At 24.2% G+C, this 23,506-nt stretch overlaps 5 protein-coding genes across 15 annotated transcripts; 3 read left to right on the top strand and 2 right to left on the bottom strand.

Moving 5' to 3' along the window:
- Positions 1 to 16: 16 nt before the first annotated feature.
- LOC132929311 (CDGSH iron-sulfur domain-containing protein 3, mitochondrial) lies at positions 17 to 1,765 on the top strand. Its single transcript, XM_060994575.1, has 3 exons — positions 17 to 221; positions 1,149 to 1,322; positions 1,451 to 1,765. Exons 1-3 carry the CDS (start codon positions 168 to 170, stop codon positions 1,628 to 1,630), a joined length of 408 nt encoding a protein of 135 aa, XP_060850558.1. The 5' UTR covers positions 17 to 167; the 3' UTR covers positions 1,631 to 1,765.
- Positions 1,094 to 11,824, bottom strand: LOC132929307 (phosphatidylinositol 5-phosphate 4-kinase type-2 alpha). 2 transcript variants are annotated; one of them, XM_060994565.1, is made up of 9 exons: positions 11,354 to 11,824; positions 7,632 to 7,729; positions 7,432 to 7,542; positions 6,831 to 6,986; positions 5,728 to 5,866; positions 5,544 to 5,674; positions 2,671 to 2,839; positions 2,314 to 2,605; positions 1,094 to 2,247 (listed from the first exon to the last, which is right to left on the bottom strand). In XM_060994565.1, the coding sequence occupies exons 1-9, from the start codon at positions 11,480 to 11,482 to the stop codon at positions 2,060 to 2,062; spliced, it is 1,413 nt and encodes a 470-aa protein (XP_060850548.1). In that variant the 5' UTR covers positions 11,483 to 11,824; the 3' UTR covers positions 1,094 to 2,059. The 2 variants fall into 2 exon arrangements, with proteins under 2 accessions (XP_060850548.1, XP_060850549.1); XM_060994566.1 differs by lacking the exon at positions 6,831 to 6,986 and having other exon boundaries at positions 11,354 to 11,823.
- A 172-nt stretch (positions 11,825 to 11,996) lies between these two features.
- LOC132929310 (uncharacterized) lies at positions 11,997 to 13,915 on the top strand. Its single transcript, XM_060994574.1, has 4 exons — positions 11,997 to 12,323; positions 12,536 to 12,586; positions 12,862 to 13,002; positions 13,094 to 13,915. The coding sequence occupies exons 1-4, from the start codon at positions 12,226 to 12,228 to the stop codon at positions 13,806 to 13,808; spliced, it is 1,005 nt and encodes a 334-aa protein (XP_060850557.1). The 5' UTR covers positions 11,997 to 12,225; the 3' UTR covers positions 13,809 to 13,915.
- LOC132929308 (mRNA cap guanine-N7 methyltransferase) lies at positions 13,841 to 17,155 on the bottom strand. 7 transcript variants are annotated; one of them, XM_060994567.1, is made up of 8 exons: positions 16,863 to 17,155; positions 16,637 to 16,787; positions 16,332 to 16,573; positions 16,078 to 16,259; positions 15,096 to 15,266; positions 14,928 to 15,039; positions 14,057 to 14,186; positions 13,841 to 13,993 (listed from the first exon to the last, which is right to left on the bottom strand). In XM_060994567.1, the coding sequence occupies exons 1-8, from the start codon at positions 16,866 to 16,868 to the stop codon at positions 13,959 to 13,961; spliced, it is 1,029 nt and encodes a 342-aa protein (XP_060850550.1). In that variant the 5' UTR covers positions 16,869 to 17,155; the 3' UTR covers positions 13,841 to 13,958. The 7 variants fall into 7 exon arrangements, with proteins under 7 accessions (XP_060850550.1, XP_060850556.1, XP_060850555.1 ...); XM_060994573.1 differs by having other exon boundaries at positions 16,637 to 16,797; positions 16,969 to 17,155; XM_060994572.1 differs by having other exon boundaries at positions 16,637 to 16,797; positions 16,973 to 17,155.
- Positions 17,156 to 19,107: 1,952 nt separating this feature from the next.
- Positions 19,108 to 23,442, top strand: LOC132930441 (peptidyl-prolyl cis-trans isomerase sig-7). Of its 4 annotated transcripts, none has more exons than XM_060996317.1 (8): positions 19,108 to 19,309; positions 19,675 to 19,765; positions 20,317 to 20,449; positions 20,522 to 20,626; positions 20,686 to 20,841; positions 21,614 to 21,710; positions 21,790 to 22,025; positions 22,655 to 23,442. In XM_060996317.1, exons 2-8 carry the CDS (start codon positions 19,696 to 19,698, stop codon positions 23,271 to 23,273), a joined length of 1,416 nt encoding a protein of 471 aa, XP_060852300.1. In that variant the 5' UTR covers positions 19,108 to 19,309; positions 19,675 to 19,695; the 3' UTR covers positions 23,274 to 23,442. The 4 variants fall into 4 exon arrangements, with proteins under 4 accessions (XP_060852300.1, XP_060852302.1, XP_060852301.1 ...); XM_060996319.1 differs by having other exon boundaries at positions 19,134 to 19,176; XM_060996318.1 differs by lacking the exon at positions 19,108 to 19,309 and adding an exon at positions 19,427 to 19,533.
- The last annotated feature ends 64 nt before the right edge of the window (positions 23,443 to 23,506 follow it).

The raw sequence follows: 23,506 nt of genomic DNA, 5'->3' as shown, positions 1-23,506 counted from the left end.
TAACTCACTCGTATTAATCGTGTTATTTACAGCAGAATATTTCATTTTTCATATAATCGTATAACTATTATTTAATATTAAATGTTAATTCTTATTTCTTAAATTTCTTTAAGTATTTTGTATTTTTGTCCAAAAAACGTGCTTGCATCCTATATACTAAATTAAATATGTTACTGAATATTAGCAAGTTGACCTGCAAAATAAAACCATTAATGAGTTATGTGAGTATTGCAATTACAACAAAACTATGATGATTTAAACAATAGTAATTAGTAATTATTAACTTTTGTCTATTCTCACTGAATTAAATCACATTTTTGCAAACTGCTTTTTATTTTAGTAAGAAGTATTACAGTTTTGAACTTTAAAAACCATATGAACTATTAATTACTGTACAATTTTAAAACCACAAAAAAATAATGATAAATTTCATTACATCAAAAAGTATTTATTTAAACATAGCTATTATTGAATTATAATACATTTTTAAAAAATTGCCTAGTGTTTGATATAGGTATCATTATTTATTTTTGAAAATTAGATGTTTCTACACAATTTAAGTCTTACTGTCTTAGTCACCTTGATCCAAGCTACCAGTGCTATGTTATTAATTGTTTTTAATATAAATTAGTTATATTTATAATTGATAATTTATTATATTTGAACTTTCTTACACATTTCACCAGTTAAATTTGTTTATCAGTGACTCAAGCTGCTTTTAATTTCAAAAATAATAATAAAAAAAATTTAATTGTATGCATACTGCCATGTATTGCAATATATTGTACTAAATTCTTCCAATCAAATTATAAGTACCTCAATTAATAATTTTGACCATTACACTTCTTTAAAAATGTTAAACTAGACATCTTCGTGTATTTTGAGTTTTCAAAACTACTCAACATTATTTTAAACAAATTAAAAGTGTAATATTTGTAACATTAACCAATGCATTGTTACTACAAAAACGTTTAAATTACTTTTACTAATGCAAAATAATTGTTTATGTAGAAAAATACATCCATATAGTATTATAAAATCTATTTATCTTGTTCCAAACATAATCTTTCATGAATGAAAAAAAAAACAGATATAAATCTCAATAGTTATTGATAGTTTTATTTATTAATTTATAAATATTATTCCAGAGGGTTTATTCTAAGAAAATAGATGAAATACTACCAAAAAACTTATTAGAAGATGTCTATACAGCAGCACAACAAAAGCAATTGGGTGTAATTTATGATAAAAGGCCATTTAAAATTACACTAGAGAAAGACAAAAAGTATAATTGGTGTTCTTGTGGTATGAGTCGACAACAGGTATGCACGGACTTATATACAAACTTAATGTATTATTGACTTAAATTAAAATAACATACTGTAGTTATAATATTATTATTATTAAGAAAAAATAATAATATTTCATATTTGTATTTATTTAATTTCAGCCATTTTGCGATGGTACTCATAAAAATCAAAAATTTCGAATAACAATGAAACCAGTTCGAGTTCAAGTAGCAGAAACCAAAGAATATTGGTTATGCAATTGTAAACAAACATCTCATCGACCATTTTGTGATGGCACACATAGACAACAACACATACAAGATGCAATTAAGAAATATTAATTACTGATTGCTTAGTATTTTTTGTATATTTTACGAGATATAGTTTCTTTTGTTTGGGCACATATTATTTTCAAGTGGAAAAAATAGTTTTTCAATGAATTATTTTTAAAAAAAAATTGTGCTATTCTAAGACTATTTGTTTCTTTTTTTTTTAATGTATTTTTATCTTAACTCTTAAGGTAACTATAAAATAATAGTGATTTAACTTTTGGCCACACAATAAGTTATAATAATATAAAAACAAAATTAGGTATAGCAATTAATTAAACTCTAAAAATATGTAAAAAATAAAGTACGTTCATTTCAAACCAGTAGTAATATATAGTGTTTAAAGCAAGCGTTGCTGTATACAAAACTAGCGTTAAATAATAATACTTAGCACACTATATATTGTTTGTTTTCAAAATGGAAGAAATTTTAAATAATAATTTATTCAATGGCTTTTGATAAAAACTCAATAAAACGTTTGCCATATTGTTCTGGATCGCATGTTGATATGCCATCCACGTTTGATCCATGCTTCAATGTTTTAGCTGCTTTGGCTGCCTGCTTTTTAACGCCATAATGTGTAAGTACATCAATCAATGCGATAAAATAAATTTCTCGAACTGGTGCACCTATTTTATTAAATTAAATAAAGATTATATTTACAATAACAACAAATTTATCACTTATAAAATTACCTTCACTGCTAGGTATGGCATAAATATCGAGATCAGGTATGATAGCTGCTGCATCATACTGGCAGAGACTTGTATCGCGGGCTAATAAACTATGTGGAGAATCTGGAGGAGTATTTGCCCAAGTCACTGTATTCCCAGCACCCTCGCTGTCTTCAGCATCTTCATCTTCTTCTTCTGCATTAATATCTCCGGTACCACTAGCAATTGCCTCTTCCCTTTCACGCTCTGCACGAGTACAATCATGTATGCCTAATAACAGGCTATAGTCCATCAAATGTAAACCCGTCAAAAACTAGAATGAAAAATTCATATGTTTTACAAAAGTGAAAATTTAAAACATTAATTTCTGACACTTACGTCAACATCTGCTCCTAATGTTTCTAATAACTTATCTTTTGCTTCATCTCCAATATATATTTTTGTACGTTCTTTGACAAAATCATTGTCTTTGTATGTTGGTAAGTCTTTTTCCTTCTCCTTATCTGAAGCTTCTCTATCTACTGTAGAACCTTTGAGATCAAATTTTCTAAAAATAAAAATTTATTTTTAAGCCCTTTAAATATATATAAATAATTATTATTTTAATTATTAAATGTTCAAAAAGTAAAATAAATAACAAATTAAAAAAATAGAAAATAACTCAAAATCCAGAAATTAAATAAAAGTAGAATAGTGACCTATTATTATTTATATTGACTATAGTAATGTTTTCATTAATAATAATAATAATAATTCTGAACTAGAATCATTTAGCCTCTCAAAACTATATTGGTCAATAAAAAATAAGAAAAAAGAAATTACCAATAACAAAATTAAGATTTAATTGGTCAAAACTAATATAAAAAGTACTCGTGATCAAAAATCACATAATATATCATGATTGATTATTACAAATTTTTGTATATTAACCTTATAATCGAAACTCATGCAAAATAAGATAAGAACAAGTAAAAAAGATAGAAAGTATCAAAGATTAATCCTCAAATTTTTTTTTTTATTTTTATTTTTAAGCTAGAAAATTGTACAATCTGTAAAATAATTATTTACAATAAGCACAAGTGATTAAAGTTAACATAGAAAAGACAAAATACCATAATATAAAGTAACAAAGTTACAAATCGTAATAAGTTAAGTTAAATTACGGCTATTTACATCAATTCAGACAGGGGGCTTGAGTGAAGAGGCCAACCATTGATGGTACTTCATCCAAATCCTCAAATTTAAAAGTATTTAATGTTTTAGGCCTTTTTGATTAGAAAGTACATATTTTTCAATGAGGTATAAATGTATAATATATGCATTAGGTAATATCTGATATATATATAATTCTAGAACTAAAAAAATTAAAATTCAAGATATACTAATACTATCCATGTTAAAAATAAATGCAACTAGTAAGCTCCAATATGAAGATCCCCATATGCAATCTACTAATTTTTGTATTCTACTATAGACAGAAATGATAGAATACATCATTAGTATTACATATTATTTTATAATTACTATACCTAATTAATTAAAATGAAATAAATTCTAATTGACTTATTCAAACCGTTGTTTTTAATAATTAAGTTATTTTAAAGGTTTTAAGAATTACCTCTAATGTACTAAATAGTAAATAATAAATACCAATGGGTCATATATCAATCCTATTATTTGATATTATGCCAGCATTTAACATTTAAGCAACAATCCTTTTAAAATGTCAGCTATAGCTTTTATGATTACAGAACAGAGTTTATAACTATTTTTATTTTATACTAGGTGATTCTTTTATTGAACAACTCATCATTTCAAAATCTATTAACCTTTTTGACGCACGTGGAGTTATTTTTTTTCTGTTCAAATAATAACATTTTATTTATATAATAAATTAAAGAACCATTTTATTATTTGAAACTTTGGTGATTATAGGATAATAACTAAAATATAACATAACTCATTAGAGTATATAAAATTTACAAAATAATTTATAGCATATTTTAAATTGACTGGAGTAAATAATTACACTCCATGCCATCAAAGGTTAATATTCTTAAAAATATCACCTACATTTTAAGTACTAATAAGTAATAATTCATATTTTAATTTGAATACATCAAAATACTTAGAAAAATTATTTGTATGTTTTCATTCAAAAAGAAAAAAAATTTAACTGGAAATAATGGAAAAAAAATATCATGAATATTATAAATATCTAGGGATAAGTAATGAGTTATTTGATAAAAGAATAGAGCACCAATTAATTATATATTTAAAAAACAGTATTTGAATATCATATTGCAATAGCTTTTTACATACTAATATCAATCTTTAAAGCCCAAACAAAACTCAAAATGTAATTAAAATGTTAAAATTTATTATTTAATCTTATTATTTTATTATAGTAATATTAAATGAATTATTCTAAACTAATAGGTAGCACTCCTATAAACTATAAAGGGCAAATAGGTCTAATTTACCCCTCTCTAATAAAAACATAATCTATTGAAATTTAATAACTACTAATTAATATGTAAACTATACACATAACTTAGTTAATAGAAATTTGATAATAAATAATTCAAACATTTTATTTATATGTATGATCAGTGGCGGCTCGTGCATATGTAATACATATTATGTATGATAGTGCGGTCGCACTCCCTACAGAAATGAACAATTTATAGTACAAATATATTTACAAAATAAATAGGTACATATTTTAGTATATAGTATACTATACATTAATAAATTAACAATTAAATATATTTTTAATTATTATTAAAATTATTTTCATAGTTTATTGTAATATCCTTAAGAACTCGCAATGTTATTATACGGGTATATGGATAGCTATAAACGCCTATACAACACTGCAGCTTGTACGACATTATGAATCGCACATAAAAATACCAGTTTCCTGTATAAACTGTAGGTTTAATAATATTATACGAGTAATAATATCATCATGATAGCATGGAGCCTATAGAAGCTTATGATGTATGGCAAATTTTGTCACTCAAATCGAACGGCAGCAACGTGTTTAATTTTATATTATTATTTTATCATTTTAATTTTTTTATGATATATTATAGTTCTTTAATTTTTTCATCGCACTCCTGTGCTAAATTACTACGAGCCACCACTGTGTATGATGTTAATATGTTATTAAATAGTAAATGCAGAAATAAATATATATTAATTATTTTACTTATTTAAAGATGCTATTCGAATAAAAATAGTTATACCTATGTGTGGCCAAATGATTGCTAAACACATTTCTCATGGCTACAACATAATGTTCATCGCCATCAACAGTCAAGCGATACATTCCCAAATATTGAGGAAGAAGAGTTTTTCCATGTCTTTCAACTATATACTAAAAACAAAGTTTAAATTAATCATAATATAATTTATGCATTAATTACTTACAGGATGATAGTGTTTTAAAAATGAGTGCATTCTTTCAACTTCTTCACTTGTTAATGTTTTAATGATGAATAATTTGTCGTATGAATAGTAAAAACCTGCGTTACTCTTGCCTGTCGCATCTGCTGAAACAGGTTGTGATCTAAAAGGAAAAAATAAATACCAAATAACTTATAAAGTTGAATACATAGATTCATTAATCCAGGTGTGTTATATCAGTTTTTAAATTATTGGTACTAAATTTTTGCAAGTCATTTTAAAATAATTACCAGGCCATAATAAACTCAATATTGTTATAGTTGATAGGCAACAATATTTAGAACTTCAAAAACTAAGAACGCTATTTATTATTATTTATTCTTTACCATTACCATATATTACCATTATCGATTTTCTTTTAATTAATAGTCAATTGTTAGTCAAGAGCAAAAAATTATTTAAAATGTAAAAAAAAAATCATAATACTGATTCAATATAAAATTTAATGCATATTATTGACACTTTAAAAAAATTGTCTCCATTTATTTTTATCGGGCCAAAGAAGTTGTTTTTCAAAAAAAATAGGTGTACATTTACTCTTAACAACGGACACATCTGGATTAAATCTTAAATCGTATACATTATATTGTTAAATAAATTGAAAAAGGTTATTAGTAAATTAAATTAAGTTAGGCACATATCTTAAATTTTAACTAAAAAAATTAGTAATTATTTACTTATTAATCAAAGTAAACCACATTAACACAACAAATACTATGCCTGGTGAGTGGTGAGTAATATATACTGATTATAGTAGATCAACAATATAAAGATAATTATTTTATCATACAAAATAAAATAAAACTATTGAAAATGTTAACTACTATCAAAGCGTTTTCCTGAATTTCAATGAAATACAACTAAATAAAATTTTACTGTAATTAGTAAAAATACAAAATTGAATTCTTTAGTACAGTACAGATATTACTAAACTTTATACATTTTATTAATATCAATAAGTAGAAGTATAGGCAGTATTCACATAAATTTCAGGAAGAGCTTAAATTAAATATTTTTAACTACCTAATATATAAAGAAACACACTTTGTTAGTCCTCAATCGTATACCTTCTTTTAATTTCAGTATAATTAACTTTCAATTTCTTAGGCTTATAGTTAGCTGTCTCCATATGTAAATTAGGAGTAGTCAAAGATCTTCGATTGTACATCATAATAGATTTGCTTTGACTTTTGCGACAACAGTAGCTGCTTTGCTCAGAGAACCTTATTTTAGTGCCAAAAACAATTGTATTATAGGAAAACTTGTAACAATGAAAATACAAAATGAAATGTCACAGATATTGAGAAATTAATTTCAAATAGTAAAAACAATATATACAATATATTTATGGACTAATATAATGTAATACATATGCGTAACAATTACATTCAGGGTTGTTTTTAAATATACACCATTATTGAAAAGTATCAACTACACTGAGGATAACGTAATGAATAAACCCAATATATTTTATATAACCTCATAATTATTTAGGTATTGTATACTTTTGATGCATAACATAAAAAACAAACTATTATTTGTATAAATTAAATACATTATATATATATATATATATATATATATATATATATATATAGTAGATAATATTAATTACCTTAGTGAATAAATAAAAACATTTAAAATTATTTAATACAAAGAATTATCTACCTAGTCATTGACTCTTTATAATCCAGATCATCAATACCAAAACGTTCCCTCAGATTACGGAACACCAATGGACAGTATTCTTTGATTTTAAAATGGCTAGGCATATTCTCCCTTTAAATAAATATAAACATGATTTAAATTAAAATAAATATTAGATTAAAAAACATATATTAATTTATAAATTATGAATAAATACTAACTTGTTGAACAAATGGTTGTCAACTTTGACTTTTGAATACGCTCGAAAATCATCAGGAAGTAGCATCACTGGTATTGTTACATGGCTCAATTCATTTATCTACAAAATTAAAATTAATGATTAAATTTAATAAGATAGGTAAATTAATATTAATAAAAAAATTATTCAAACTGATTAAATTAAATACAAAAAAATATTATTAATAATATATAAATAATAATGTAAATATTAAAGTAAAAGTTATATTTGTAATTACAACTTAGGGGCAATTTGTAATGGGATGTAGACATGTTATACATGTAAGCTATGTAAGTTATTAAATAAATTGGTTTTTTTTTTCGAACTATTAGTTGCATTTATTCATAGATTTTTGTCAATTATATCATAATATACATACTAGGATATTTACTATATATTAATATTACATAATGAACATTAATACTTCTGTATGGAAGAATAAAATAAAATTATGTTGTTTAATTCATTTTGAATTGCTATTGATACTGAAACTATAGTTATTGAACATTTAAGTATACACTAATTAAAACATAAAAATAATTAAAATCAGATTATTTTTTATTACTACTATTGATTATATGTACATGGTTTATATAATCAATGTTACTACTTATATTATAAGATATTCAATTTTTGTTGCAATAATAAAAATAATTACTCTAGTAAAAATATGTACTTTTAATGAAAAGTAATAAGAATAAACAAGTTATAAATTATAATAAATAATGACAAATTAATTTATTAGCTTTAATGTTTATGCCCAAGAACTACTATAATACCAAAATTAACATCAAATAAAACAGAAGTATAAAAAATTATAACAGTTCAGTAAAACTGAAGTAATTGTTTGATTATATAATATATTTGTTTTTAATTAACTCTTATTGCTTTTAATAAAAATTCTGATTTCAATTTTTTACATTAGTTCAATAAATGTTTAACTGTGAAAAAATATGATTTAGATTTATCCCTCTCTATTCTGGCCTTAAATTTACCACACATTTTTAAATCTCTTACATATTATTATACCATACAAAATATATTAATCTCCAGTATTCTTGTTGTTTTTTAGACGCCACCCACCATTTTTCTGCTAAATATGAGGACAGCAATGATATGCTACCCATTTTTTAAAATTATTTTAAGTTTTAAACATACTCATACAGCCACTTTACATTTTCTATGAGCAGTGTGTGTGTCCTGCTGATGGGATCGACAGAAAAAATTTGTTTTATGAATGTACCCTTTAGCTTCTAATTTTGAAAATATTAGTTGTTTATTATAACTTAGTTATTCAACTATAAATTGTAAGTTATAATACAATAAAAGAAAAGAAAACTTTAAGTAATAATTAATTAATGTTGTACTTGCATTTAACTACAAAAATCCTCTCATTTTGAAAAAAAAACAAGCAAACATAAAATATATTTTTATAGCTACAACGTAATTTTGTATTTGCAGTTAGCTAATGACTCCCACCCTGCCGTAATCAATTTTATATAGCATCCTATTTATATAGTTAAATAACAAGTCTTATATTGATCCAATATATATTATAGATTACAATAAAGATTAATTATTACTAATAAGTAATAACTAAATACTAATAGATATTTCCTAATAGGATGATTAAAGTTAAAATTAAATTAATAATAATAATAAAAAAATTAAGACTATTATATATTACAATATAGGTTCACAAGTAAGTGAAATAGTTAAGAAGTTTTTGTTATTATTTGTAATAAATCTCAAAATATTGATGCTTTTCACTAAATTTTTCTATTTTTAAAGATTAAGGAAAAATAAAATAATTTATAAGCACATATTTTATTTAATCAAAATTTTATTAAAATGTATGCACTGCCAAAAATATTTAAATTAAAAATAGTAAATGCTAAATTGATATACCAATTACTTACCATTTTGATAGTTTGATTTTATTCATTAATTTTTTAGCACTTAGAATTAAAGAAATAGTAATTGAAATAGACTATTTGTAAATCTGTATAGCATTCTATAAAATTTCAAGTAAGTATTTACAATTATTCTTTTTTGAATTAAAAGAAAATAGGAAAATAGATTTTGTCTTGAACTGATTTTATGTATACATTTTTGTTTTACTATAATATTTATTCCCCCTCCAATATTAAAAAAAGTATAGAGATTTCTTTCTTTTTATCCCCTAAAATTCCAATTAAATTCAACAGATTTCCTATCAAAATATTTTTTAACAAAACCTAAGCAAGCTTGGTTATTCAGTAATCTACAAGATATCTTGGTTATGTATCTATAATTAATTACTTTGTCATTAGTCATAATCCTTTTGTTTTCAATTGCATTACTCATTGGTCAATACACATAGCTGATAAACAATTGTATTATTCAAAATACAGTAAAGAGATAGGTACTACATATTATACTATACATAAAATATTAAAATATTAAAAGATGAAATAAAAATTTTTTAGCCTTTAGGTAACAACATAAATCATTATTTTAAAAAATAAACAGAATAAGATGTATCTTTCCTTAGCCTTATCTCTAAATTTAACAAAAAACACATATACATCCAGCTAAGACAAAACAATCTGAAGTAAATTGATTAGATTAGACAACATGGATTTTATAATTTTAAATCTAAAAATAATACCAATCAGTTTATTTTACATTTATTGTTGATGAGCCATGAAAGTTTAACCTCTTTAACTCTCTCTTAAACCTTGTAAGTGTGGTCAAACCACATACTTAAATAATATGTTAATTTAAAACAAAAAATAAAAACGGGTATATAATTACTCTAAAATAGTTATGTCAACTCAAAATAAGTTATATAGAGATCTAATAATAATAATTTTATTTTTCCAATTGATTATTTAAGTTTATTTATCATACCTTTTATTTTTTTTTTTGTTAATGTATTCTGCAAATTGTATATTTTTTATTCATATTTTAAGAATATAAAATACCTATGTGACTATAAATTATAGTCTATAATATATAACCTAGTATAATATAAAAATATTATTATTATAATATTATATATTATATTCATTATTTTTAATTATACCAATAAAAAACAAAATGGAAATTTCATTAATGAACTCAAAATGGACTATTAACATTAAAATAATATAGTTGAAGTAAATGAAAAATTTTACACAATATAAGATGGTATTATCAACACCTTTATTATGTTTTGTAATTTTTGCTAATAAATATAATTAAATTATGAACTTATTAGACTATTAAAAATGATAAGTAATGTTAACACAATTTAACACAGACAAATTAAGCTAACAAATAATAAGTAATTAAATATTGAATGCTAAACTTCTACTTTGTATTAATTAATATGTAAAAATATTCATATTTTTGATACGAATATACTATAATTTTCACTTTCTTTTTATTTGTTAGATTGAAAATCCTTGAAGATATTTTTAATAGCTTCCTCCTTTCCCTTATTAAAATTATTCTTTGATTGAGCTTATATAAAACAATATACATATAATTTTATTTTATTCACTTGATAAGCAATTAGGTGGGATGGTACAAGACTAAATATTTTAAAAACCACAATATTTAAGTAGAATACAGAAATATGTTTAAATATAAAAATTGTCAGAAAAAAATGGGTAATTAATCAATAATATTAATATTACGATAAAAAAGAAATAATTATAATCAATTAAAATGTATACATACAGTATGATTTACACCCCACATGAGAACTGACAGCAGTGGCTCATTGGCACGGAATAACTTAACCTTCTGTCTCTTCACACCAATGTGTTTTTTCTTCAGTTTGCTGAGTCCACCTTGTACCACGCTCATAGTTATTCCGAATTATCACAATAGATGAAGAATAACAGGGCTTAAATTATAAGCGTTGAATGCCAAGTACTAGAAATCGAGACAAAGTTGACTGATTCCAAATTGCTCGTATTAACTACTAGACATTTCAACGTCACGATTGTACTGCAGATAAATCTTAAAGGTCTGCATTAGTAGACTGTCATTTGAATTGGACGATAATTTTCTGTTTTAATGATCTATTGACTATTACGTTGTGCGATAGAAAAATGTTAACACTTAACAATAATAATTTAAGCACTAAACACTAAACAGCTAAATTACAGCAGCTCTGCACGACGGCCGACACTCATTATTTTATCAATTAATTATCATAATGAAACCGTGGATCAATAAACATCAAATTCCCTTTCCTTCATGAAAACAGTGATACCTCTTATCTCATACCTAATACCGGTGGCGGCTTAGATCATATACTATAATATGATCTAAGGGTGGCGGTTTGTGATTATAATCAACCGCGAGTGTTACTTATGTGGTATCACAGAAAATAAAAAACTTAACGTAAATAAAATAGTAAATTGTAATATTTATATGTTTTTAGTAATCACTATACTCTATAATATTACATGATTTTGTATTTTTCTTTTTTAAGTTTCTCTTTTATTATAGAATATAGGTACGTTTAAACTTAAAACGGACGTGTACTTAATAATAATTTTCATTAAATTTAGAACTTAAGTTGATACACAATATATGAGAATATGACGACATTAAGAGAATTAAATATGAAACATAAAGGAATTATGAAAAAAAATCTAAGGCCTAGATGTGTTGTTACAGATCCTTACGAAAAATTTTGGTAATATTTATATAAAAGTATGAAAACAGTCTAAATAACATGGATATGTATTCACTTTTTTACTTATGATTTGAGCTCTTTACACAGTCTATTTTGCAATGGTTATTTTATTTATCTATCATTTATCTGTAAAATACACAACTATCCATGGATCTAGAATTGTTTTTGTCATATAAAAATTGTTATTTAATAGAATTTTCATTATTCTATAGGCCAATTTTAGATTTAGAAAAATCTCAACTGCTAGTTGACGAGATGGAAAAGTAAGTATTTGAACTTTCATACATCTTGGTAATAACTAAATACGTTTAATCTTAATGTCTCTCAAATGCACACATTATTTTTATGAAATATACAAATTTTTATAAGTCTTGACCTAGTAATTACCTAATTATTATGCAAACATGTCTTTAAATTATATTTTTATTTGTTTTATTTATAAATTGATTGTATTAAATCTAATCATATTATACAATGGGTCAATTAATGGTCATTATTTTTTTTTTTCATAGTTTATTTATATTTTTAATTTTTTCAGAAGTATAATCAAAGAAAATGGCAAGTTAAAAGTAAATTGGTTTACTTTAAATAAATTACCTTTGGATGTACGAAAATGTCAAATTAAAAATCTTTCCATTACACATAAACAGCAAATCAGTCCTGAATTAAAAGCTCAAAGGTAAGGTTACTAATCAAAAATTTTAATGTTTTGCTAATAAACCTAATAATAAGTATAAAATATTTATAAATATGTGCTTCTATACTTGCAGATCAGTTTTGAAAATGGGTATCAATGAAGTTAGTAGATGTGTTGAAAAAGACCAAATAACTTGTTGTTTAATAGCAGAAGATGTAGCAAACTGTATGATTGCTAAGCATTTGCTTTTTATGACTTCTGCAAAAAGAATACCAGTTCTAATTCTTCCAGATATGCGTTCTATTACAAAACGTTTTATAGGTTTTTCTTCTGCAGTGTTAGGATTAAAGGATGATGTATTAAATATACCAGAAAGTCCACTGTATAATCTCTACCAAACTATTATTCAATTGTCAAATAAATTTAAAAATCCAAACATTAAACAAATTGGTATGAGGGAATTGAAATCTAAAGATAATCCTGCAAGATTAAATGTTAATATTGAAAATTATTTACTTAAGAAGCCTCGAGAAGGTAAGGCTTTTGTACCGGGAGAAGCAACAAATATTCAGGCATTAAATGACTTATCATTTATACCAATTGAAAAAATGGTAGTTGAAAAAGAACAACCTTTTGAACGCGAAGAACTATTTGAAATACCAACATCTACTGATTTATTTAGTATAGACACTAAACCGTTTAAACCTACAGACATTGAAGATATAGGGAAATCTGTGGAACGCAAAACAAAAACGTATAAAAAACCTGTATTGAGATATTATGGATTAAAAATGAAAAAAATGAAACCCAATCCCAACAGAAAGCCTAAAGCAAATGAAAATCATTAATACATGTACAAAAAAAGGAATACAATTTCACATAACTATTGTCAATTTAAATTGTTTTATATAAAAAAAATATACATAAATAAATTGCACAAAGTTTAGTAAATCATTTCAATTTATAGTTAAATACAATTAGATCTTCAATTAACTAAGTTACATTTTTTGGAACATAAACACCATATACAGAGCTGAAAAAAATAATTGTTTAGAAAAAATAATTTGTTTGCATTTTAATTACCAAAAAGTCTTACTTGCAACTTCCCATTCAGATTTTGATAGTGTTCCAATACTGTCATGTTTATTTTCCTTTACAAACTGTTTGGCTTTGTCATAATCGTCTTCCATTCCCATAAGTTCAATTCCTTTCCGTGGAGGATAAACCTAAGAACAGAATTTTAATTTTAAAATACAAATAAAAGGTTTATTATATTTATGTATATATATTTTTGTATATAGTATAAAAAAATATGCAATAAAAATTAACTAATGTGATTAAGAATCTATAAGTTTTTGTTTTCAAAAAATGATTAAATTGTTAAAAACAAATATTTTATAGTTGTACTATAAAAAAATTATCTTTTATATTTGTATATTAGGTAAAAATGTTTAACAAATACTGGCATAGTAAGAACATTGATTATTTAAAAATAATAAGAAAAAAAATGGAAAAATAAAACAAAGTTAATGTTGAATTCAATCATTAGAAATAATCAACACTTTATAAAGTTATAAAAATCAAACATTTGTATTTAATACAGTAACTCAACCACATCTATGTATATAAAACAAAAAAATAATTGTAATCCTAAATAATAAATAGTAGTATATTAGTATTTTAAAAATCTACACTTCAATGTTTTTAACTTTTTATTTGAAAGAAGAATTTTTTTCAAGACAATTATATTACTTTTTAAATCATGATTTGTCTTATAAAGAAAATTTAAGAGTAATAACTATTAACTGATAAGAGATAAATATAAATAAAATAACTTTAAATATCAATATCAGCTTGCGTCCAGTTTATAATCACAAATGAAGCATAACTTAATGACCAATGTTACATTATGAATGATTCTATATTATTAGTTTTAAAATATAAATATAAACTTTTTAATGAAATACCTCTAAAGCTGTTAAACGATTTAAGAGATTTAGATCTAAATTTGATCGTTTTTCAAAGTACTCGGCAAATGTCATTTTCATTTTTAGTTCCAATCCATAACTTTTTGCTAACCTATTTGACAAATTATTAAAATCATTAAATTATTAAAAATTATTAAATTAACTAACTTTTCCAAAGCAGGGAAATAAACTAGGAACTCTGGGCAATCGACAACTCCTTCTAAATGAAAATTATACTTTGCACCAAATATTGGAAATGGTTTATCAATATCACACATAAACTCAATGTTATAGATACTGTTACCAAATTGCTTTTTACCACATTCTTTTTGACGTCTCCTAAATTAATCAAATATAAATTATTAATATACAATTATAAATTAAAATAGTTATTAATTATACAATTCTGATAAGTAAGTTAACTATTTTATGTAATGTAAGTTAACACTGCTAACAGTGTCATGATTTTTTTTAAATGCTCCCCTCAACTCAGTCTTACTAAGTTGTACAAAACTGTTTATTCTCCTTCTGTACCCAATAACATATCACTGAATGGTATACCTAATTAGAATCCAATCTTTCTGATGTTGCAAGTCATTTCACAAAATATTTATCTTCCACTGTCCTAATATCCTAATATCCTTTCTACAATTTTGATCTGCCTTGAAATACTCATTTTTACATTAATGTATACCATAGGTTCAATGCTTTCAACAATAGTAATTCTATTGGTCACTAGATCCTGATGATTTGTTTAATGAAGTTTGAAATATTTTAGCAGTCTTTAAGACAACTGTTAAGGTGTTTAATTGAGTTTATTAATTAATTAATCTTGTGTGAGCCCGGGCATAATATAGATTATTTTGAATAACTATCTCTCGTCTCTTTCAATAATCTTTCCAACAGTTCTAATACTTCTGTCCTTGTCCATATTACCTTTCTCTTTTTTTTATTATTTTCTTAACTTCCCAATTATTTGTCGCATGTATACTGCAAATATTGACTCTTCTTTTTCTTTTCCATATTAGCCTGCCTAGTTTCTATATTATTATAATCTATATATACATGAGATAGATACTGTCATCTTGTTATTATAGGTTCAACCCATATGTAAAATAAAAATTAACTATTTTAAATTAAAGTTACTTACACAATTTCCCTGGCATTAGGTATAGTACCTATAAATATTCCACCACTTATCAAATTTTCTGACACATTTTTTAGCATGCATTCAGCTTGTTGTATACTTTCAAAACAGTAGTGAAATGCAAATTGACAACTTACTAAATGCAATTTCATTGATGAGTCTTTAAATAATGTATTTATATTTACCTAAAAATGTTTTATTTAAAAATTGGTTAAAAATTGGCATTTAGTAAATAGTAAACATAAAATATAAATTACTCTAGTGCAGTCTGCAACAATAAATTGAGCATCAAATAAGTATTTATTTCTTTTTTTCATTTCTTCATATCTGGAATGACAATTTGATATTGATCCAGGAGATATATCTACAGCCACAAGATGTTCCATACAACTTGAATTTCTCCATTTATTTAAATCGCCACCTTTACCACAAGCAAAGTCTAATACATGCATTTTTCCATCATGAATTCTACTGTCTCTTAGCATTGTTACTGCTTCCTCTAAACAATAATAACAATTATTATTAAAAATCACAATAAATGAAAAAAAAGCATTTTGCTTACGGATAAGAGTTGATTTAACCCAATTGTTAAAATTGCGTAAATACAAGATACGAGATTCATTTCGTGCTGATAAATTATTTTCTCCGTTATCGTAGTGGCGAGCAATGGTTGCAGACAATGATTCTTCAGTTTTTGTGACTTCTGACATGTTCTAAAAGATACTAATATATATATAATAATGAACACAGGAACCAAACGTTAGTACAAAAGTAGTACAAGAAATTACAGCCATTATAAAATGGTGATCAATAAATAAATAAATTGTTACATGTAATGGCTGTTAGACAAGGTTTCAAAAATGCCCAATAAAAAATTGAGTTGCTTCTTGTTACCTACTAGCGATCAAAAAAAGTTGTATTTGTCTCAATAGTGAATACTCAAATTAACAAAATATTGTAAATTGTAATTTTAAGTATTAGCATTGAGTACAATATTTTATACTCAATAGTATTAGCAGATTTAAAATTTAAATGTTTATTAAATTTTCATTATCTTATAGAATTAGAATGCTTGCATCCGTAAATTTTCAATTTATCATTTCTGATAAGGCGGTAACCGTAATACTGTATATTCTATTGCCTATGCGTAAATTAAAAGGATTTTAATAAACATATTATATTATTTTTCTGAAATATATATCTTACATATTACCTACAAATTACAATATATCATTAATATACCTAATAAAATATTATTTATATATCAGTAATTTAAGACAAAATTTTTTAAGTATACAGATATAATATATATACATATTTATTGAGCATTTTTTATAAATAATTCAAATAATTGTCTCTTAACTATTAACTACCTATATATTATATACTTAATATAAGAGGTTAATTAAATAAATACATTGTTGATATTGAACATGCATATTTAGTAGGCACGAGGTACCTATGTAGAGCAAAGAGTTTTATAATAAAGAGAAAATTTTAATCCAATGAAATTTTTTTTTATAAAGTGAGTACAAACGTGTTAAGTTACTTATATTCATCCCTGTAATTACATGTTCCTTAAAAATATTAAATACATTGTTTACATTGTAATTACTTTTCCACCTCCGCCTGAAATATGAAATATCACGACAAATTAGGAGATACTGAAAGAAAAGAGAGAGTGACTCTATGTCAACTTAGCTTACTTAGCTGTCACCGAAACTTAGCAATATTTCGATACATAAAGTTGTGTAATATATATATATTATCAAAAGATAATAATAATTAAATGTGTCAATGCTACAAAAAACAAATTTATCCAAAAACATCTTATGTATTGTAGGTACTTCTACAAAATTATATTCTTGATTATTATTTATTAATTTCCTGTGAAGAATTCTTTCTTAGTTATATGAAATTCCAGTATATTATTTTCTCATATAATTATATTCTTATTAAATTATTTTCCTGTTTAATATTTTCTTAGGTCTTAAATTCCTATAAATTGTTATTTCAATTTGTATTTTCCTGATTTATAATTATTATTTCCTGATTAAAGTTTTTCCCTAGCAATATTTTTCTGATTTTTATTTTCCTATATTTTACATTTTAAGTGTTTTATTTTTATATTTAATTTTAATCATAAGAAATATATTTTAAATAAACATAACATAATACAATATTTTTAAGTCTTAAAATTTTCAACTAACGAACTAATAACTAAGTGAAAACTATTGATATAATACCATAAAATAAAAAAAATATAAAAGTACAAATCTAAAATAGCATGTACTTGACATTATTGTTTCCCGTTTTATAAAATAGCTGTGTACATAATATATGATAAACATAAAAAAATAAAAACTTAATTTAGAGTTGTATTTTGTTTGTAATGGTTTATTCTATATCCTACATTTAAACTTTCCAAACTTTTCTCCAATGTTAGTGGCTTATTGTGTAAAATATGACTGGCAAGTGGTATTTGTTTTCACTGTTTTCAATGACATCGACATGTTAAACTATTTTTAATGAAGGAGCGAAGATTTAAACATACACATTTTATTTTATTATACCTGACTACCCAAACCACATCGAGACTATCGAGTCATGGTAGCTCAATGTTGAATGTTAACTGTAGAACAATAAAAAAATGTTTATACAAATTGCGTGTTGTTATAATTATATTTAAACTAATATAAATATATTATGATGTATTCCAATTTCCTTTTTCATTTAACTAAAATTAATCATGTTATTATTATAATATTACAGCTACTATCTGTTGACTGTTATATTATATATGTATTTATATGTAGAATATTATTTATGTAATGTTCATAACTTATAAGCCAAGCCAATTTAATATTTAATAATATATTAAAATTTACTTCGCAGTGTTTGCACAGTTACAACTGTTACAAGACATTAAATAACATACTTCATACCATACCATACCATGTATACGACCATACTGTGACCATACCATACTATCTAACCGTGGGGACGCCGAAAATGTATATAATGAAAAAACTTAAAACATTTAAAACTGTGATAAAAGATGGTAAGGTAAGCCGCGTTTGGTGCAGTCCAATGGGGCAATAGGTAATTTTCAATAAACCAGTTCAAATATTTCGAATTGATTACTAATATAAGCTGCTAGATTCCCATACAATTTTTAATCCCGTAAACAATCAACAAACTTATTGAATGTGAAAATTCGTAAGAAATTTTAAACGTAAGTTATTATTATCACACCAATCTGTTATATTTTCTATAAACTGAAATATGGATATATTTAACATCATTTTATAATGTATTTATACTATTACCATATTATATGTACTTAATGAATATTAATTAATTTGTTTTTTTTATATATTTGTAATAAGAAAAATTATCAATAGGTTAAAATTATTTATTTTGTTTGAACTCTTTGCTATGTATATTATATTGTTTAAGGTTTGAACAATTTTTTTAAACATATATTATATAATATTTTACATTTTGAATTAATTTGTTATCTGTTTAAAATGTTGGGTTTTAGAAATTAAGTAAACATTATAGTTTTTAATGTTCATGAGCATTTAAATCAATTTTCAGGGAAATATCAAGATTTAAACCATGTCAGTAGTTCTTGAAACTACCATTGGGGATTTGACAATAGATTTGTTTACAAAAGAAAGACCTCATTGTAAGTATCTACTCATATTCTTTTAAGTAAATTCATATATATTTTTTTAATTCCATCTGCCACTGACTTAATAGTACTCTACCCACCAAATAAATCAAATTAGTAAATTTCTTGGATTTGTATAAGAATGTACTGGTTATACTACCCACTTTTTATCACCCTCTCTTTGAATAAAACTATCTTTGTATCGCTGTCTGTTGTCCGTCATACTGCTACTGGTATCCATCATGAGTAACTTCATTATATTTCCATACATCGAACATTTATATGTTATATGGCTACTGACTAATAGAATTACTGATCGTCATAAACCTACAGGTGATTCATGACATCATGGTAATGCTCTTTGTGTTGTATAAAAATATAGAATGACTCTAGCCATAAAACATATACATTTGAAAAATATAACTTATACCCAAAATAATATTTTTCCAATATTTTGTTTATTATTTTCTTCCTAAATTACCTTCATATTTATTTAACATTAATTTATCATTAAAAATTAAGTTTTATTATGAAATATATTATTTTTTTAATTTTAACCATTCCAGCTTGCAAAAATTTTCTGAAGCTATGTAAATTAAAATACTACAACTTTTGTCTCTTTCATCATGTACAATCAAATTTTGTGGCTCAAACAGGCGATCCTACAGGTACTGGATCTGGAGGACAATCTGTATATGGGTAAATTTATAAAAAAAATGTTCATTATATTATTTATCTTTAACATTTTAATTGTATTTTAATTTAATTTAGAATTTTATCTGGTAAAGATGCAAGATATTATGAAGGAGAAAAAAAACCAAAAATCAAACATGATCGGCCTGGACTTGTTTCAATGGTTAATTGTGGAGATAATTTGTATGTTGAGATTTTAAAATATTTTTATTAAATAAATTATTTAATATTTTATTTTATAGAATTGGATCACAATTCTTTATAACTTTAGGTGAAGATACAACTTGTTCGTTAGATGAACATATTGTTTTTGGTGAAATAGCTGAAGGTAATGATGTTTTATTAAAATTGAATGAGACAATTTGTGATGTAACACATCGGCCATATCAGGATATAAGGTTTGAACTTTTTATAAATATATATGTTACATTTGAAGTAGGATAAGAAGATACAACAGGGTCTCGATAATCCAAACGAGATTGGCGAAAGGGGTCGTCCAGATTACCGATTTGTTCGGATTAGGTATGACTGCTTATATTCATGTACTTTTTTTGACAAAAATTAAATCACTATTAAGTATGACACACAACTAATAATCGAATGGTCAACGTATGGAATCTGATGACGCACATGTGTGATATGCAGTCGTAATAATCATTATAATTATTATTTTATTGGTCTACATAAGTATAATAATGGAACGGTGGCGATGTATACTCAAAGCTGATTAGATTACCGCTCTTTCGGATTAGCCTGTGTTCGCATTATCGAGACCCTACTGTACTTACTTATATTGTATTAAAGGCTATTTTTAAATAATCTAAATTATAACAAAATTAATGCATATTATTATACAATATACATCAATTCATCACATTTTTTTTTACTAATATAATAATTTTTATAGATTATAATAATTATAAAATAGATATTTAATCAACAATTAAACTCAGAAAACTATATACTGCTGAGTTTATTTTAAAAGAGAAGATAATAATATTTTTTTAAATTAACATCTTATTTTATTGAATATTTAAAAAATAAAATGTTTTATTATGTAATTAATATTACCTTATTAATTCTCTAATAATTGTATCATAATCCAAATACTCCTTTATTTTTATTTATAATTAATTAAAATATATATTACTTACTTTTTTCTTATTATAGAATAACTCATACCGTTATCTTGGAAGATCCATATTCTGATCCCGATGGTTTAATTGTACCATGTCAATCTCCTGAGCCACCATTAGAAGTACTCCAGGTAAATACATTTTTACAATAAGTGAATCTAAATTTTAAATATACATTTTATTTAAGTATAAACTTGTACATTTTTTTAGAGTGATAGAATTGGAGCAGATGAAGACATCACTGAAGATATAGATATTGAAGAATTAGAAGAAAAACGATTAGAAAAGGAAGCTTTAGCTCGTGCTACCATTCTTGAAATAGTTGGTGATTTACCTTCTGCTGATATTGCACCTCCTGAAAATGTTTTATTTGTGTGTAAACTAAATCCAGTTACCAGTGATGATGATTTACAAATAATATTTAGCAGATTTGGCAAAATTGTCAGGTAAATGTTTTTATTTGCAAATAGGTGGAACAATCTCTCAAAACATTTAAATTAATAATAAATACGCTTTTTTCTGGTTATTTTTAATAAACACTATTAAAAAGTTAACCTAGATGTTTAGTCTAAAGTATAGTTTTACCCCACAATATTTCAATATTAAATAAGATACGGACAATAAATTTTAGCGTTGTGATTCCTCAATTTTGTTTTGTTCAAAATGTACAAGCCTCTTATTTCGAATTTCTTTCTAGCATTTAAACTAAAATGTCTATTGTTTGTTTTCAAATGTCTCCTGCTTGTATCATTCAATTTTATTACCCAAATTCCATATTAAGTAACTTTACTTTAACTTAAATACCTTATAGTTACACTTGTTATACATTGTATGTTAGCTTGTTAATTATATATTCTCACTAAAATAATAATAATAATAATAATAAATACTATCTAGTTTTATTCATTCAAGTACATTTTTAATGGATATTGTTAATTATTATATGATATATAATTTTATAATACAATACCAATCAATTTGTATTAAATAAAATTGTATCTGGATAAAAATAAACAAAATTTATAAATATCACAATTCTGATTTCCATGTATATTATTTTATTATTTTGTTACAGTTGTGAAGTTATTAGAGATAAAAAGTCTGGGAATTCTCTACAATATGCTTTTGTTGAATTTGATAATCAAAAATCATGTGAAGACGCTTACCTGAAAATGGACAACGTGTTAATTGACGACCGCCGAATCCATGTAGATTTCAGTCAAAGTGTATCAAAAATTAAATGGTTAGGCAAAGGACGTGGAGTAAAGTACACTGATAAAGATGATGAAGGAAAAAATATAAGTGATAAATATTCTAAAAACAGAAATAAGAAAAGAGATAACTATGACTCTAGAAATAATTACAATAAAGATAAAATGTCAACTCATGAATCGAAACATTATAGAAAAGATGCTGAAAGCCACAGATATCGAAAAAGTGAAAAAGAAGATAGGTTACCCTATAACAAGTATAGAAGAATTGAAAAAGATGAAGACAGAAGACGTGATAATTATGATAAAACAAGAAAAAATTACAGAAATGAAGGAGAAAGGAAAAATGATAGAAAAGAAAGAGATGAAAAAAGAGAGAAGGATGACAAAAATAAAAGAAGTAATAGAGATGATAGAGATAAAAGAAGTGATAGAGGCGACAGAACTAAAAGTGATAGATATGATAGAGGTAGCCGTAGATAAACCTGACTATTGAATAATAAATATGGCAAAAAATGATATCTATTAAAGCTATATATTGACAAGAGATTGCTAAAATTGTAAATTACTTTAAATATATTTATATATATTTATATATTTTAATTATTACATTTTTATTGAAATTTAATATATTGAATGTATTGTGTCTAAATCTATTTGTATACTGTTGATAGTGACTAACCAAAATCCATTACCAAAGATTTCACTCATGACTT

This window comes from Rhopalosiphum padi, chromosome 4, assembly GCF_020882245.1.
Source record: "Rhopalosiphum padi isolate XX-2018 chromosome 4, ASM2088224v1, whole genome shotgun sequence".
NCBI lineage: Eukaryota > Metazoa > Arthropoda > Insecta > Hemiptera > Aphididae > Rhopalosiphum > Rhopalosiphum padi.
Note: the sequence above shows the minus strand (reverse complement) of the source record. Positions and strands in the feature narration are given on the sequence as shown.